At 40.6% G+C, this 18,792-nt stretch overlaps 1 protein-coding gene across 3 annotated transcripts in view; it reads right to left on the bottom strand.

Moving 5' to 3' along the window:
• The window catches only part of phkb (phosphorylase kinase, beta), a 105,329-nt gene extending 86,715 nt beyond the window's left edge, over positions 1-18,614 (bottom strand). For 2 of the 3 annotated variants that reach the window (XM_038701485.1, XM_038701484.1), the window contains exons 1-4: positions 18,528-18,607; positions 15,814-15,900; positions 6,477-6,615; positions 1,208-1,307 (exon numbers count right to left, since the gene is read on the bottom strand). In XM_038701485.1, coding sequence (XP_038557413.1) covers positions 1,208-1,307; positions 6,477-6,615; positions 15,814-15,900; positions 18,528-18,591 — 390 coding nt within the window. In that variant the 5' untranslated portion in view covers positions 18,592-18,607. Of the gene's footprint in view, positions 1-1,207; positions 1,308-6,476; positions 6,616-15,813; positions 15,901-17,283; positions 17,394-18,527 lie in introns of all 3 variants that reach the window. The other variant, XM_038701486.1, reaches the window with a different exon arrangement.
• Positions 18,615-18,792: the final 178 nt, after the last annotated feature.

The following is an 18,792-nucleotide window of genomic DNA, read 5'->3' as shown; positions in this document are numbered from 1 at the left end:
TTTACACACTGCACCTTTAAAGTTGAAATCTGTTACTTTAAACCTGTGTTAACTGATTTTTTGCACTCAAGCTGTAAACACAACAATGACATATTCCCTTATAAAGTTGACATGGCAAAGTTGTTAGCAGTGGTTTATTTGCACATTAGTATTCATTTGGAGTCATGTTTGTGTCCACTTCACGAATGTAAGTAAAAGATTTACAAACGTTTTAGCTCTATTTTGGTCTCTACCAACTCCAGTGGGAAATCTGGCTATTTAGGTGCTAAATGCTCAAATATGTTAACCAGCTAGTTGTTAGGGGCCTAAATCTAACAAAATGTTGGACATAGGACCTGTACCCTGTGCTTTTGGTTGCCTGAGAAAATGACAGCATTGTATGATTGCATCTTCCGGTTCTATAAGCTTTGGGGGTTTCCAGACATGAATTAATCCTACCAACTGATAAAGTGACCTACAATTTGTTTATCCCAACTAAATAAAACATTAATCTGAGGGACCTCAATCCCTCAGTTCCCTATACACCACACTATAGACAAACAGTGGGGCCTGACTGCTGTATTTGCTCTGTGATATTTGCCCAGCAGGGGCCCTGTGTCATGTCTCCATTTAAAATGCCATGTTCTCCGTAAGTGTTGAAGACGGGGCTATAACAAACACTGCTCTGTGTAATTAACTGTGTAAATGCAGCTTTGTAATTAAGACACGGGAAAGCTCTCCCCTAAATTAGGTCGTCAAGGTCGAAGGAAAATGAAACAGAATGGCTTTCAAAGGCCTACACTATACACGTGCACATGCACAGTGACATAGCAGTCTGCTCTATTTAAAAAATGCTGTTTGTGAGGACCTTTTAGGTAGTTAAAATGGTGTGCTTATGCCATTTATCATTCACAGCCTACTCATGCGCGTGAATCAGGTTTCCTGCAGGCTTTGCGTGAAATTTCCCCCTTCGGATCAAAAGTCTTTGGTAATTAACAGATTGCTGGTTATTAAGCCCTTAGGACTAAAGCCACCGGCTCCCATTGTCAATTGTTATGATATGAAAGAGGGACCAGATGTGTCCAGTGCTCCAGCTCTGAGAGGCTTTGATGAATAGCAGCTCAGAAATATACCTTTGATCTGTAATACAGTGTGTCGCTATGGGGTGCTTTTATGCAAACATGCAGTGTGAGAGCAGGAGCTGAGTTGAGGCTGGCTAAAAACTCACCTTATCAGCCTGTCTCATGTAGCAGTAGAGGACCCCTCTCATGCACTTAATGGCAGAATGCTCCAATTCATGGGTCCGCCCCATATCGTCATCAATCCGCCTGCATAGTGGGGTAAACAGGGAGAACACATGAGGGAAGGACAGACAATGAGGGGATGAATACATGATGAACACTGGGTCTTATTATTGTACTTTGGACATTTTGATCAACATAACATTTTACTCACCAAAGTAATCACTGAGATTTGGGAACATTACAACATCACTACAACAACGTCAGATGGGGCAAAAAAACCCACCAACAGTTTAGTCAGATTATCTAAACCACTTTATTTGGAGGTGAAAAAAAAGTTGACTAAACTGTGCACTGTGAACTGTGATGGATGTTTACAACAAATAGTATGAGTAATATTTAGTTTGGGTTCAACTAAAATCTGTATGATCACTGGACTTTTCTTTTTTAATGATGCTGCAATGAATCCAGTGAATTCAATGTTTCCAAATATTATTAAATTATGGCCAAAACTACAAAAATAAGGTCCAAATTATAATAAATAGGAATCATCCTTTAAAAGTCAAGTCAAGTCAGACTTTATTTGTGCTTCATAAAAGCAATGTAAACCCACCATTTACCACAACTATTAATAGCACGTATAGAAATAACCCTAGTAGATTTAACACTGACAACACAGGGCCCTGTGCAGATGGGCAGCGCCCTAATATTACTATATTAGGGCGCTCAACAAACTCTGGTGTGTTTGGTTCATTTTGGATGGTGAAAGCTTTCATTTGAACTGTGGCATAGTTGCATTCTCAAATAATGCCCATAATTAGTTATTTCTCTGTGGGCTCTTTTGTGTGCATCAGAAAGGATAAATAAAAGGCGCAATAGAGCGCTCAATGACTTGCTGTTAGTTTCGACATTGTCCCACGTGGGTCCATGCGGTGCTGATTATGCAGTGTGACTGTCACCTAAACTACCCAATGAATGAGCTCTCTGTCATTTCATTTGATTTCCTGTTTACTCCTCTTTATTCATTTGAAAGATGTCAGTGTAAACATGCAGGACAGTCACTGTTGATACCAGGGGTTGAACTAGCAGTCTTTTTATCACAATGTAGACTGCCTAAACAATTCATCAGTGGCATTCAACAGTGGCTAAAATAAAATCAATTAGCAATTTGTAAACCCTTAAAAACCCTTAGTGTTATATGTATGCGTTCTGAGCAAAATTGCATAACAATAAAATGACTTGTGGAGAAGCATTTAAGCTTTGATTAGTATTAGTACTGTGTGGTTTTAAGAGAGCAATCTTGGTAAGGTAATACTCAGAAGTCAATCAATTTTGGTTGCAGAGACCAAAGTGAGAGGCAGCATGCATCTGGTGGAGCTGGCAGGTCTCCGATGCACATTACAAAGGTTACTCACTGGACTTCAACAGAGGAAAGCCAAGTGACTGAAGTGAAATGTGTTTCATTCATGAAACAGATTTCAGTGGTAGACGGTACATTAATCTTAGTACTTCATTGGACATTCATCACCAGACTACAAATATTAAGCATTGTAATATGCATGAGGCGATCCAATGCCGACCAGGGGTTATAGTAACATACCCAGCTCTTCAAATTTAATTACAGTTATTAAGGAAAACACAATGGGTTAGACAACTACAAGAAAATATAAAAAAAACTAATCTTAGCACTGGAAGCTGACAACCTGCACCCTCATTCAAATATAAATAAATATTACTGTATTACAAATAAAAATTTAAAAAATAAATAAAGAATAAAATGTGACTGCGCAAGGTAGTGGATGAAACTTGTCTGGAGTTTGTGGCAGATCAAAGTGCCAGTTGAGTCACTGAATCTCACACACACACACACACACACACACACACAATCAGCAGCTGGGCGTGAAGTAAGTAATGGCACTAGCCAAGCCTGTCAGATGAGAATTATCTTAATTAAATCCCAGTGACAATTCTAATAGAAGGCAGCCATGACTGATGACTGGGATCTGCCGCTGGTCACATCACTGCAGTACACTCTATTTTTACCCCTCTCTTTCCCTCTGTCTTCCCCCTCGAACTCATTTCTTCACTCAGTCTTTCTCTCCATCTCCCATTTCTTCTCCCCGTCTCTTATCTCTCCATTTACTTGATCTCCCCTTTTGCCGACCTCACCTTCTATCTCCCCATATCTCCTCCTCATGCATCTCCTTCTCTCCTTATCTTTCCTTTTCCTCTCTGTCTCCATCCTCCCAATATTTCTCTTTCCCTCCACATCTTTCTCTCTATCCTTTCTCCTCTCTCTCTCTCTCTTTGTCCTATTATAGGCTCATTCCGTGGAATTGCTCTTTCCCTAGAAAATAATCACTGAGGAATGCAGGCATCAAGTGCAGGGACACCTGATAAAGGAGTTTGGGGCTTTTAAACGGTTCTCAGTGAAATTCTAAACTGTTCTCCTTGAATCAATAATCCCGGTGTGTTTGAAAAGCAAAGCCTTCAAATGACAGAGGCAGATTAGAGATCAGGGTCAGCAAGCATGAAACAGAAGAGAGTGGAACAAAACCAAAAGTCGAAGAAGGGACAGAGGGGGCAGAAAGCTGAGAAACAGTAACTGTAAACCAATATAACTGAGGATTATTGGTCTGTTTTGCACACAATGCTCTATAAACACATAGTAAGTGATCCATCCATCCATTTTAGTGTTCCTTTTACACCACATTTGCTGTGGTGCTGGAAAATGTAATACATTCTAGTTGCATAGTCACATTATTGCACATTATTATTGTCTTTCTCACAACCTATGTGACAAATATACAAATCTCAGCTTAAGAATTTGTTGTAAAAAACACAATAATTCACAATAAGTGGAGGCATCCATCACCAAAAGTAACTGAAATGTGCCCTATTTGTTTGTGGGATTTCATAAGTCATGTTATGACATGTTACGTGGTTCACTTGCATATTCACATGCACACAACATGATGTAAGCAAGCACTCTGCCACAATGACTAAATATGTTCACCCCCAAACAGCGATTGTCCAAGCATAGGCCTAGAAACCATAACTAGGCACGGTAGGTCTGTCAAGCTTTGGATTTCCATTTCCAATGTTGAAATCATTGAATCAGTTTTTAGCCTTTCAAAACTCCAAAACACAAGAGCAAAAGTGTGTTTAATGTGAGTTGTGTCAAATGTAAGTTGCAGTCATTTGCATATCCGGCTGACTAGCTTACTACCTACAGCGGTAACCGAGTGTTACTTCCAAGCAGGGGTGGAAAAAAGCCAATGGGACTGGTACATGAAAAAATCCACTGGCCAAACATATTTTTTACCAGCCAAAATAATAAATTGCCTTTTTTTGTCACATATAAATTTGTTACAGTCCTTTTATTTGACATAATAAGGTATTATATCAAATACAGTACAAACTTGAAGAAGAAGCCTGAGTGAAATGTGCAGCAAAATTATATTATTGCTATTAAATGTACTTAAGACATAACAGTAAATTGTTTTCTAAACTTACGAGATGCTTGTTAATCATTCAACTTAAATCTCATCACTGCTGACTCTTAATCATGCTTTATCATTCAACTTACACCTCCTCGTCAGACTGCTCACTTTCTACAATCACCCTCTTTGCACAGTCCAGGAAGTCTGGTTTCCTGGTTCTGACAGAGTCACAGCTTTTGTGGGATCAACCTTTTTTATACAGTCTATGGATCATACTCCTTGATCTCTGGGGAGGACAGCTGGACCATTCGAAGATCTGACAGTGTATCAAACACTAGACTGGATCTTTTTTTATGTTAGACTTCAGCCTCCTTTTCGTCACTGTTCATTTTGTTGGTTTGGTAATTGTTGCCACATTACGGTGGTAGCCAGCTAGCTAATTGCTAAAAACACTCCAAGCACAACTTTCGTAGCTCCGACCACAAGCCGCTTTCACACTGCCTCCGATTTGATCTGTCTCTGAGCCTGTGTTACATCGAGTTCTGCACGCCTGCCGAGATGCACCTTGCGGGAGATAACACATATATGCTGAGAAAAGAGGTGATGGATTGAAATCTCAGCAGGTAGCCTACAACATCTGTTCTGCAGAATTATGCAACCACCTCTCAGGGTCCTTTTCAGACACTTTGCTGTGCACACTGATCAAATGCGGTTATCACCATATATTTTAGCTAAATCTTAAGGGATGCAGAATTCGGTATAACACCTGTGTTGTATTGACACTTAACAGTGTTTTTCTACGCCGCTGGTTCCATTTAAAGCCAGACCGCTATGTGAAAGCACACACGGTTGCGGGATTATGCCGCTAATGTTTGTTCAGTATGAATGAGCGAATGCGGCATAATGGCAGATATTCTTACTGCGTTTATTGCAGTATACATGAATGACTACACTCACCTCTTTCCCTCTGGACTCCTATTCCCCAACGCCCACCCCTTACAAATCTATGCTAATCAAAAACATGAAACGAATATTAACAACACCCCTTATCCGTGTGTTACACGATTTTAGATCGATGGGTACAGCGGGGACCAATTTAAGTGCAACACACAAGAGACAGGAACGCCGGGTTGCTGTTAGTTATCATAAAATAGATATTAAATGCAGAATACATTTGCCCGCCAATGTGACAGGTAGACTTCAAACGTTTAGAAAATCTACCCGCATTTGGTGTGTGTCTTGTCAGACAGCTAAATCAGCTACAAATGAGAAGCCTGTTCTTCCTCTGTATGAAATCAATGGTCCATTGTTGGCATCCATTGTCCAAAATTATATGACATTTCAAGGGCAAACCAATGTTTGCCAAGTGAGAAAAGAAAGCTTGACAGGTGAGCAACATCAACAAAGGGTGTTGCTTAGTAAATGGTCAGTTAGGTCTGTTAACCTCTGAAAAGTGGGATCAGTTTTTTCATGCTTCCACTTGGGGCTGGTAAAGTGCAAAGTTGCTCAGTGCAGCTTCAAACTGCAGTAACTACTTGAGTTACTAGACCCTAGGATGGACCAGGGTCACCTCTACAAAAATCCTCAAATCTCCTGTAGAAGATGCTGTGTCTATACATTAGTTTATCATGTTATCACAACTATAGACCAAGTGAGGTGTCTAAGTTCCAATTAAACTGTAATAATAAACATAAATGGAGCGTCCACCTAAGACACACACTGCAGTTAAAGATACATTCAATTTTACACCTATGAAACACATCCTGCGTGGTTAATCTGTGAGGGTGCATTTGTGTGTGTTTTGTGCACTAACCGGTAGGCGACAGCCAGGGCCCAAGCACCAGCAGCACAGTACAGTGAGTCCCGGACCTTGGCCTCCTTGCAGGTGGAGCATGTTTTGACCGGGAAAAGGCCAGTGGTGGGACTCTGGTAGTTTAGAATGGTTGTCTTGACTAGAGAGAGAGAGAGAGAGAGAGCTGAATTGGTGACGCAAGAATTCTTGCAAAAGTGGCAGTGTTGTTATTATCTACCCACACCCACATTAGTTTAAACACCAGTGTAGGAAGCTGCCAAGCGAGCTAGCATTGCTTCATCAGCTGTTTACAACTGAATTGGCTCTAAAATGACTCTTTATGCTAGTGCGGCTTAACGCACATGCTCTGAAGACAAACAAGCCCAAAAGACTGAAATGTACATTAATTATTAGTAGTTTGAGGGCATACACACGTTCACACCCTCACACACTTTGCATGACCTTAGATTGGTCCTGGTTTTCACTTTCATCCAGTTTTTAGATGTTCACGTGTCAGAGACACAGTGGAGCAATTTCATCGTGTCAACCTGACACCGAAGCAGTCCCAGAGTCAGACCCGAGTCATACAGTAATGGGCTACCTGCATATACTTTCTCCACTTATGTTTTTTTTCCAAGCTAGTCTACTTTTGTCAAGTGTGGAAATATAATATTTATTCAGCTCGCTGAGCAGGATACAGCTCTCTTCTTCTGCTGGCACTGCCTGACCTGCGGTGTGCAGCTGTTGCCCACTCCCTCATCCTTTCCTCAGAGTTTCTCGCACGGATATTCTGCCTTACATGAATTAAATTAAATCCAATTCAATTATTTTAAATTCAATTTAGAAAAAGGTTGGGCAAATACATTTGACAGACTTCCATTAATTAAAGTAAGTAAAAGATAATATAATTAAGTCATTTGAAGCAGAGCTTTTTCAGTTTGTGTTGTGTAGACATTTACAGTATACACTGTACGCCCTGCAAGTTGAGCAAGTGTGAACCGTGACATGGAAAGTGTGAATGACTGCAAGACTAAAGAAAAGCAATAATTCCTGGAGGAATATCACTTGGACTCATGATGCTATTGTTTTACTGCAGAAAGAATACTTGGATTGTGCTGCATAAGCTGAGAAGAGTCCGTTTATATTTATGTCAGTGTTTTGCAAGGCATTGTCAAGACAGACGTGGAGCTGTGTGAGGTGACTTGTTGTGTAATGTGCACAAGCTGCACCAAAAGTTACTTGACTATGACTCACATCAGGGTAAAGGTACAGGTATAATTTCCATTGCGATAGAAACTATTTGTCAAACAGTCCAATTCAGTGCCGTGAGATCAGGTATTAAGGTACTTCAACTAGAGAACCAGGGATTATCTAAACCTTGCTAAAACTCACATATCACACTGGAAATGAAGAAATTACCCAAAGAAACCTCCTCATGTGTTGCATGTTTGTTCCTCAAATATAAGCTTTAGCCCAACATCTTGGCCTTGAAAGTTGCCTGAGGAAAAACTACACATGCCAACGGTATATTGATATGAAATAATACTAAAACCAATACTTCACAAAAACATGTGTAAATATAACTTGCAGCATGTAAATCTACTCCTGCATTGCAGAGGATGAAACCTATTCAGTGCCTTTCCATTTCATTTCATTACTTTTCTACTACTTTGGCTTACGACCAAACACCTGCAAATCTAATGACACACACACATGCTAGCATGCTCACATTAGCATTTAGCTCAAAGCGCGCTGTTCCCAAGCACAGCCTCACAGAGCAGCTAGCATAACTGGTGGCACTTCGTTTTGTTAATAATTCAGCATTTATGAACTTCTTCTTCTCCTTTTTTATGATATATAGTCCTACAAATTGCAAAAACAGGATTTAATGTCTAACTGTTATGACCCTCATTCTTTGCACCAGCCGATGCCGACTTCACTCCGTCTCTTTCCTGACTCCCAACCAGGCCGTGCTGTACTGCCAAGCGATCACCTATTTAGTGTCGTTAGATTAATCTCTTTTGTTGAGATTTTTTCTCCTGTTTAGGTTAGGGAGGTAAACTGCCAGTATTTCATTTTGTTTTCCTTTACTGAAGATAGGTAAGTTAGTTGTTGATATTATTGTTTTGTTTAATGTTCTGGCTGCGTCTGCTGTGGCACTGGTCATCCTTGGGTTTCAGGAATGAGGGGAGTCATTTTATGCTATGCTCAGGTTCCACCTAGGCTGGGCGTAACACTAACCCCTAATTGTTGGTTTAATAGTTAGTAATTAGTAATAACTGTGCTGTGCGGGTTTTAGACATAGGTTAAAAACTGGGCTATATTTCAATATGGAGCAGTGATATAAATAAATATTATATATTTGTTATCAACAAAATTTGTCCTCAGTTGTCTTGACTTCTTAAGACTTGAAAATCACCAGATCAGTACTAGGATATAGGTAATATCCTAGTAATATAGATATTACTACGATATCTATAGTAGTTGATGACCAGTGTAATTTATTTGGCATTTTCCAGCTAGGGTACGTGACAGTGGAAGTTTGACTGCACTAACTGGACAAGTGAAGATAAACTAAGATGGTTCAAGTTCACCGAAGTTCATGCTTGGCATTAGTTACTGAAGACAGAACAACGGATGAAAGCTCTTAATGCGAACAGATCGTAACCCTCCAATAATATATGCTGAAATATTACACACTCAAACAGAAGGCCTCCGGGAAAGTAATTTATCTGTTTCACACACATGCACAAACACACACACACACACACACACACACACACACATTCTCCTCTCCTGCAGAGGTCCCCTCACTGATGACTAATCTGTCTGGAGGGATCACTTCATTTTTCATCAGAACATTATGCCGGTGCAAATGAAGGGGACATCCATTCTGCACTGTCGTTTGTTACAAAGCAAAAGAAAGAAAGAGAGGAAGAGACTGATAAGAGAGACGGAAGGAGACTGAGATGAGGGAACAAGAGAGAGAGACAGAGAGAGAAACTATGTGTGCGTGGATGTATGTGTCTCTGTGAGCAAGAAGAGTGAAAGTAACGGGCACTGGGAGAGAGACGGGGGATGGGAATGTCAGTCTATCTGTGTATATACGTGTGTTTGTGTGTGCATGTTTGGGCGTGTATCGGTCAATTGAAGGCGACAGTCAAATTGGCAGTGAGATAAAGAGGTCGACGGGGTGAATTAGGCAGAATATTAATATAATCCACCTCCAAGTATCACACTAATTAAAGGGTGATGCATGCACACATGAAAACACTAATTTGTATTATAACTAGTCTGAGGACATTCTACTGGCTCATTCTGTATGTAACCCTCGACTTAAAGTAACTGCATGACTATAAAGTGGCTCATGTGCAAAGACAAATAGCCTTACTGATTTATTCATTTTTGTGCCCTTGTAAGGACACTTGCTCTCTGCATTGAGTATATAAAGTGCACATGCTTAGACATACACACACACACACACACACACACACACACACACACACACACACACACACACACACACACACACACACACACACACACACACACACACAGCAATCCCCTCCCAATTCATGTTATTATAAATTCTTAAATATTAACTTTGATGTCAGTTTTTGTATGACAAACTCAAGCACTGTCAATAATTGGCTCAAATTTAACTGACCATTTTGCGAACATGTCACATCCTGCAGTGAGTATTCTAACAAAGGGAACCATGATAATATATAATATGCTGTGAAAAGAAAACAAAAACAACAACGTCCTAAAGTCTAAAGTGTAAATGTCTGCTGCATTATAAGCATTGAAAATAAACTGCAGTCATAGGAAGGTTAAAGGAAATTTAATAATATAATTTGATTTCATATATTGCTCAATAATTTCATTTTCGCACAAAGGCTCTATATCTCATCTACTGTAACTTCGGTTAAGTCGATATAGAAATCTGTCTTTATAATCTGAATTGACACCAAATGTATTTTGCAAAAAAAAGCCCAGGATGAAATTAGTTGAGGTGCTCTGATACTGCTCAGTTTGGAACTGTGAAGGACAAACTTTCATCTTCTATGACACGGTGCTGTGGAAGTCATCATTAGATGCAGAACATAAAAGATGAGTGCTGAACGTTGTTCAGTCTCAGACTGCAAGTTTCTCTGGATGCAAATCAACTGTTGTTGAGAGTTTTCTGCCTAGCCATCCATCAAGCTAATGTCCCACTAAATCAGCAGCTAATGTCTCAGACGCACACAGTCTGCTCTTTTACAATGGGCCATTTCACTGCACCGACAGGGTGGAGAAAATGAGAGAAGATGATGAGAAGGGGGAAAAAAATACAGAGAGACAGATTGAAAAGAGAAAACAAATAAGAGCGAGGAAAGATGGAAAGATTCCCACAGCAGATGGAAAAAATGGAATTACACCAACTGTGATATTCATCGTTCATGCCAGTCTTAACCATAACTTCTCCGTCTACTCCTGCTGATGCTGTCACAGTGTTGCCTGCAATATAACATCTGTGACATGAGTTACTATTAAATGGAAAACCAAATGCATTGGCGAGGCCACAAAAAAACCACTTGTTGTGAACCACAAAAATGCTGACAGAGTAAAGACAGCTAACAAAGCAATGTTGTTCTTGTAGGAGAATCACTTTGGGAAATATGCTGATTTGCTTTCTTTGCAAAAGGGAGATGAGAAGAGAAGATCAATCTCAAGACATGACGTTTAGAATCTGATCAAAAACCACTAAAAACACTGTGAAGTGAGTTACTGCTAAAAAAAATAAAATAACATTTACTCTTTACCGTGGTGACAGGTTGTATTGTTACTTTGACTTTGTTTTTTTCTGAAACAATATCCATGACTATATTAAATCCACATATCAAGAAAAAGGAACGTTTTGAGAGTCATAGTTAGATTACGCTAATTGAAACACTGAAACAAAGCTTATTAGTTAACTTAGTTTCCAGGGTATTTGAAGAAAACTGTTTTCTCAGGCAACCCTGATGGCGGTGACCTGCCAACAAGGCTGACTTGAACTGGCTTACACTGGCTATACACAACAAAAGATGAGGCAAGGGAAAGTGAGAATATTTAAAAAAATATATATAAAAGACAGAAGGAAAGAAAGAGCAGCAACAATGAACAATGAAAAAACAGCCGAGCTAAGCTTGTGTTTTTGCTCATAATGTCTATAAAAAAAAGCACATTTTCTCCATTCCTTAATCGTTGTGAGCCAGAGTGATAGCGCCTTTTGCCTGCAGTATTATCAGGACGCAGGCTGAGTCAATGGAGTGTGGCCACATTGCCACATAAATAAGAAACCACAGAGAGGTGAGGGAATGAACGGAGAGGGGAGAAAAGAGCAAGAGAGAGGGGGATAATGGAGTGAGGAACTATGAGAGATGGAGGTAAACTTTCCTCTGGTATTCCTTTCTTGATAACGGGAAAACAAGTCCCCTATCACAACAGCATTGTGAGCTTAATACCGCTTACCTCAACCTCACCCCTCTCCACCCCTTTTCTTCCCTGAAACGGAAAGAAAGCAGGTATATTGGCAGGCAGGTCTGGGTGCTGGCGATAACAATGCTGGCTTTGTTCCCCGCTAGAATTGGACAAGCGCTCCCAGCCGCCACCCAACACAACAATTAAACAAGCCCAGTGTTCAACGCCGCGTTTTCGACATAGTGCAATCTGGCAGAGGCTTTTCTCCGTAAATCTATGGGGTTTCAACGCAGCTGATGCTGGAGGCGACGCTGTGCTCGCTGATAGCAGCAAATCAGCTCCAAATGAGAGCTACACCTGTTGCACACTCAGCTCTGTTTATTGTCTTCTGTCATTTTCTAAACACACATACAAATGCAGCCTAATGAATACCCAGCAACTGTACACTGATGGCACACAACACACACACACACACACACACAAGCTGCCCAGCCTCCATCAGGGCAGACCAATGGGCTGTGTCATATCTGCCAGAAGTGTGTTCATGTGAGAAAACAGTGCATCCAGCCCAGAACAAGACGCTTTCACACAGGACGCATTACCAATCCCTAAATCCACACCTGGGTTAGAGGCATTTACCTTCTGCTTCACTCTGTATAAATTGTAGAATGAAACAACAAAACACACAAAAATACAATAGCTTACAGCTGGCAAAAGCTGTAGTTTATAAAGCCTTAAGTAAATCCACTGCCTGAGCCAAATCCTGACCCAGAGCTGTGATTTGTCTGTCTTGGTTGTCTCAGTAAATGTTGTTTTTCTTTCCCACTGTTTACAGCCCTTATGAAATTTATATCAGCCTGCAGTATAAAGCTATATTAGCCCCCTGTATTTTGAGAAATTCTATATACACTGAGGGATATGTAAAATTGTTTAGACAGAGGCATCTCTAGGTTAGGTTACAGGTTGTGCACCTATGATCTAGCGATGGCCCCTTCACACCCGCTGCTTCCAGCAACTGCTAACTTGTTGACTCTCCGTCCGGCCACTTCATCGTTGACGCAATCACCACAGACCTACAGTGTTGACACAACTCCAAAAATTCAATATCTAACTGTAAACTTACTTCAACTTGATGCACACTCTGTTGGGTAATATGTGCGATTATCACACTAACTTCAGCATGGCGTTTCTGCAGCAACGGGAAGTGCAGCTCGACCGCAGTACCGCAAAGTGAGGACCGATCCTGAATCGTCTTATCTCATGATCAATTTAAGAACAAGATGATGGACTATGGTGGCCTTTGCTGTGTGCGTTTTCCCTGAAGCTTAATATATTTCATTAAAGGGTAAACATTTCTTCTGAAGTTAGTGGATCGGCTCTTTATTGTTAGGAGAGGCGGGGCACCTCCACAGTAAAATGCCACGGGATCCTTTAGCCTAGTTTGAAGGCAGTTTTAAGTGCACTTCTGCCAAATTGCAGCTGGAAAATTACCAATTTAGTTCCTTTAAATAGCTTAGTTCAAGGCCACTGCAAGGAGATGGCCACGCTTTTTATATGTTCTGTGATCCCTTAAATGTCACGGGTTAAGAAGCAGTGGCAAGCTCCATGGAGGCATGACATGTGTTATGTGTCATTTTTACACTACTGCATACCAGTAATTATAAATGAAGGTAGATTTCTACAGCTACACACAATACTGCGGGCAAATCTGGACATAGTTTATCATCAAATATGAATGCACTAAAAGCTCAGAAACTCTTCCTAAGAGCATGTCAAGATTTGTCTGCTCTACTGAATTGTAATTGTTTGTGACTCCAACATAAGCAACTGAGAAAAGCCAAGCTTATGTCCACAGTGGCAAAATCAGCACTGATCACCGGGGACAGCCTCCTGAGCTGTATTACCAGAATCACACAGCCAGTGGAAACACATGCTCCTGCGTTCTGCCCACTAAACTGAACTCTAGGTGCTGCTGTGCCAGGGCCTCGCTACTGTGCGAGCTGGCATTACTTACTGGCACACCTAGCAGAACCATCATTAATGCTATTAGTTACCCCTTGTGATTTTTATTAAATGACAAGTCAAAACCTCTGCCATGAAAAAGGTCTATCATTAAACAAACAGATCTCCATTTGTAGTGGGTATACTGGCACTGCAGCCCCAAATTTGACAGATATTAGCTAACATTTCTAATTTGGTGTTCAACCCTCTGCCAGCCTAATGGCTCAGTCACACAGGCATTTATGACAGCAATACACAGCAATACACGTCATACCACATTAAATGTTTTCCAATGGAATTTTCACTCCTATACTAAAGCTGGTTTTACTTTGTTTAAATCCCAAACTGGCGATCATAGTGGAGTCCAAAATTGAGGATGCTATATGTTTAGTTGTGATTTCTTCATGTGTGATGTGGGAAGTAGCACTGGCAGTCGCAGCTGCAGGTCATTTAGTAATCAGTACTAATGTGTATTTATCTCTCCTGCAGTGAGGCTGGAAACTCATTTACTGATTAAGCCAGCTACAGTAGAATCATCACCTGGATTGGGTTGCAGCAGCTATTTGTAAATCACTAAGTTTGTGCCCTTTATTAGCTCTTAGTAATCACTAGCTAGTTTCAAACTAGTGACTTGAGACATTTTTGTAAATGCTGGAATGATGTTAACCGCATTTTAATCAAGTGTTGTTCAGATATGTTGACCGTATTCCTTAACACGTATTCCTTTACTGTGATTCATTTTTAATAGCGGGATGGCCCGATGGGAGCACCCCCCCCACTCCACCAGCATTTTAATAATGCTTAGGAGAAATACTAGGAGCTGAGCGCATGACCTGCTCCACTCCCAGGTTACACCAATCATCTGTAGTAAAACCTATATCTGAAGTCACGTCTCCCCTAAATTATTTTGTTACAGAGCTGGCTTGGTCTGGGGATGTATTTTCAGCAGCACAGGCGCTACTGAATGATCATTGCAATATTCCAGGAATATTACAGGATTTCAACAGGCAGCTGTGTGTCTCTATGATCCGTAGCTACACATTGCTACCTGTCACTTTAATCATGAAGGTGACACTACTCTATAGGTAGACAGAAATGAGTTTTTATAGTATATAAATGAGAGATCCAAGACAAAACTGACTTGGAGAAATAAAATCGCAATTACAAATCCCTCCGCTCCTTCTGCACCACGGATTTATCAATACACAGTTACCTGATATTTCAGAGCCATGGTCGGAGATTCGAACTTGCACAAACCTCAGTCCTCAAACCTCATGGAGGATCAATGATTTAGGCAGACATATTCTAACTACTAAACAAGCCCTCTGCCCCTGCCCTCTCTTTTCCACTAGGGAATGGAGAGTGGGGGTGGCAGGTTAACAAGGGGGATGCTTTTTGGTCATTTTGCTCAAATTGCCTACTGCTTACACTCAATTTAAACAGGTCATGAGCTTCTCTGTCAGTATCCGCTGTGACCAGGTCATAATGCAGGCAAAGGTTCATGTGTGTCTCCACCTTCCTATCCTTGTTGAAAAAACCCTGATACCAGTAAGATTATCGAGTGCAGCAACTCTGACATGATCCCTCACTGGCTTCCCACACACAAACGCTACCAGAGTCGAGTGCAGGGCCAAGCCAGGCCAGGCCAGGGTACTGTTGCGTAGCATTGAATTCAGGTCAGTGCATGATGGTTGTGTTGTTTTTCTATTTCTGTAACATCCGGGGATCCCCACGCCTCACTTTTGTCTTGCCAGCCGAGAACAATTTTTCCTCTGAACAAAACTGAATGTGTGCAAGATGTAATCACTATTCCCAAGGAATAGCTTTGCATTATATACCTACAGCTCTAAATTTTAGGTCATCCCTGGCTCATACTATTGTCAGATTGTCAACAGTGAATACGTGTACTTACCAGCACTGTAGTAGCGGTCCAGCTTCTCCCATAGGGGCTCATCCTCACGCGGGAGTGTGGACAGCTTGAGAGGTTCATAGATGGAACCTGATGAAGGACACATCTGTTACACACAAACTTTACAAGTCTTACCGTTTTAAAATTTTGACCTACAACATCTTTTTCCAAAATTCATGCCTTAGTTGTCTCATGAATCCTGACTAAATCTTTAAAAGTGAGTCTCAATCCTGTCTCCTCACCTTCAATAACATTATGCCTTAATGACTTAACTGGTGGCAGGGTAAGGTAAAAAAAAATCATCTTAGAGTTACTTGGTGATTTTTCAGTATTTTCAATATTGAAGACAATAGTCTTATTTCATTCAGTCCAATATGTAGATGAAAAAGGTCTACAAATATCTTGTCATTAGCTTTATTTTATCATTAAATGTTCTTTTTTACAATTACTCATGAGAAAATAAGAAGCAGAGAAAATTAAAAAAAACAATAGACACATGCCATCTGTAAATTCTGTTTTTCGTACTGCAACACCGAACATCACAAAGGGCTCAGCACACAAAACAAAATTCAGACCCAAAGCTACAAATTCAAATGGTTATGTGGCTCGTCACCAGATATTTCCTAACATTTTCCTCTGAGCTGAGAGAGTTTGAGGGAAACTCCTATCTGTTAGACTTTCTCCATTTTCAGACACTTTTCACTTTGCTGAGATTTGCATTTTAATAGGTTCGACCTTGGGTCAATACCACAGGTACTGAAAAATTCACATTCTGGCTGAAATTAGCATAATTTCCATCATCTTAAAAGTTGCCGGGGACAAAGCCAATCCATCTCTTTTTAAAGATAACACTCTAAAAGAGCATAGAGGAAGTCCAATATTCCTACTTTAATTTCTAACATGAGATCAGACATTTGTGGGCAGTCGTTGTTTGGTAGTTTTAAACAGTCCCATGACTAACTTCAGTCATACAGACCTCAAACACTATTGTAGATGCCGTAGGCTATATGACTTCATTATTACTGGTCTTTTATGCTAACTGGTGGCTTATTCGCATAGCTTACATCAGTATAAGCTCACAGTAGATTATGGGTAATATGACACTACTTTGCCACATCAGCCCAAGAGTGCTAAAGCGTGAAACATACTTTCTCCTATCAGAAAATAATCCTGCTTTGATCTGGACATAGTTGGCTGCATCATACTCAGGAAATAAAGCAACGGGTATGAAAAAATGGATAAAGATACAGACGTCACAAACTATTTATTTCAAGGCGATGAGAAAATGGAGAGGAAATAAGCCTATTTGTGCTTTCTGGTTCACAACATGAAATATTTATGTTAGTTATGTGACTATAACAAGCTTCTCACATTCAGATGACAAAATGATTGTCTTTACCCGTGTCCTCGCTGGCCTTCTGTGTGTGGCTGACATTGGCATTGTTTTTTCTCTGATCTGCCGCCACTACTTACCAAGTCTGAGAACTTTCCGATGAGGCCGGGTAATCGCAGCCACTGACTCGGCCATTCTCAAAAGTTGAAATTAAGGCCAATCGTCTCTCTCTCTCAGCTAAATCACAAATCTACAGCAATTCACAAGCAGGAGTTAGCAGCACACACTTAGATTTCGACATGCATGAATCAATGAATTACACCGTGATGTAATGATAATCATGAACAACATGCAAGGACTTACAGTGCATTGTATGTGCTTAGGATTGCAAATTATTTCAACTCTTGAGAGATACAGAGTCATGAGGAATTGCTATATGATGGTAATGGAATGATGAGAAGGACTTCAGCAGAATGACTACAAAACTAAACTGGGACACTACTTGACTTGTCGTTGCATATTATGCGCCATAACATTCACTTCAAAATGCTATGGATCTACGAATGCTTCAGGCATACTACTGAGTTAATAATCTGTCAAAAGAAAACTAGGAGAACGCATGAGCCTTTTTTTAATAGAAAAGGCATAATATTTGCTGTAAGATTGCCCTTCAATTCTCTTTGCAAGCTGCCTTGTAGCAGTTATTATTACACCACTAGAGTCTCTATGGAGGTGCTATTTTATGAAATCTATACCTAGAACAAAAAGTTACAACCTGAAAATAGAGGTCCAATAGCTGACTACGTTTAAGATCACGTGTCTGTGGTACCCATATGTGGGTGGTACCCCAAAGTGAGAGGGTTGGGAAAGACCTGATCATGGTTCTCATTTGTATCACTAAAAATAATGGTGCTCCTACATGTGGTGACAAATAACCGCTGTGACGTTTCTATCCTTACTTTTTATAACAGCTGTCTGAGTTTTATAATCATATCAATTTCCCTCGAGTTCCAGGCTGGCTAATTACAAGAATGGCACAGTCTGCCAGCTTCCACAGGCCCTCTATTCAAGCCTCATGCACTGTTTTATACAGTCTATGCTCATGCAGCGCGCACAGTACAGTTAACTACGGGGGAGATGTAACAGCGAAAGCAGACCTGGTGAGAAGCCCTTAAAATAGCCCCTGAGTGCTGCACATTTACACCTCTGACCTTTCATGCTTCTACAGTCACTGCAGTGGACAAATTAAATGGGCAGATCCAAGTCAAATCTAACCCCCGTGTTCAGTGGCTTTACAAACAGACAGTCTCACACAAGCACGGGCACAACAGAAACATTCGGGCGTGGCACACTGTACGATGTCGTGCAAAGTAATAAGTCAGACCTGATCTTTTTGATCGCGCTTTGAATTCCAGGAGTTTCCATCCGACTTCTGCCAGGCTCGCCATGTTTACACTGTGTCACATTTGCTCGAAAGTTAAAGGATTTCCGGTGTCCTCATTCAAAATAAAAGAGAGGCCGTGCGCCTCCCTGTCTAGCCATCGTCATGAGCCTTTTAAAAGACAATTAATCACAGTTTGGCAACCAAATATTAATGAGTATGTATTTCGTATATTATTAGTTATAATGTGTTCACTCTCCCATTTTCC

The sequence above is a fragment of the Micropterus salmoides genome, unplaced genomic scaffold, assembly GCF_014851395.1.
Source record: "Micropterus salmoides isolate LMB-PRFRI ecotype aquatic unplaced genomic scaffold, ASM1485139v1 Ms_hic_scaffold_6, whole genome shotgun sequence".
NCBI lineage: Eukaryota > Metazoa > Chordata > Actinopteri > Centrarchiformes > Centrarchidae > Micropterus > Micropterus salmoides.
Note: the sequence above shows the minus strand (reverse complement) of the source record. Positions and strands in the feature narration are given on the sequence as shown.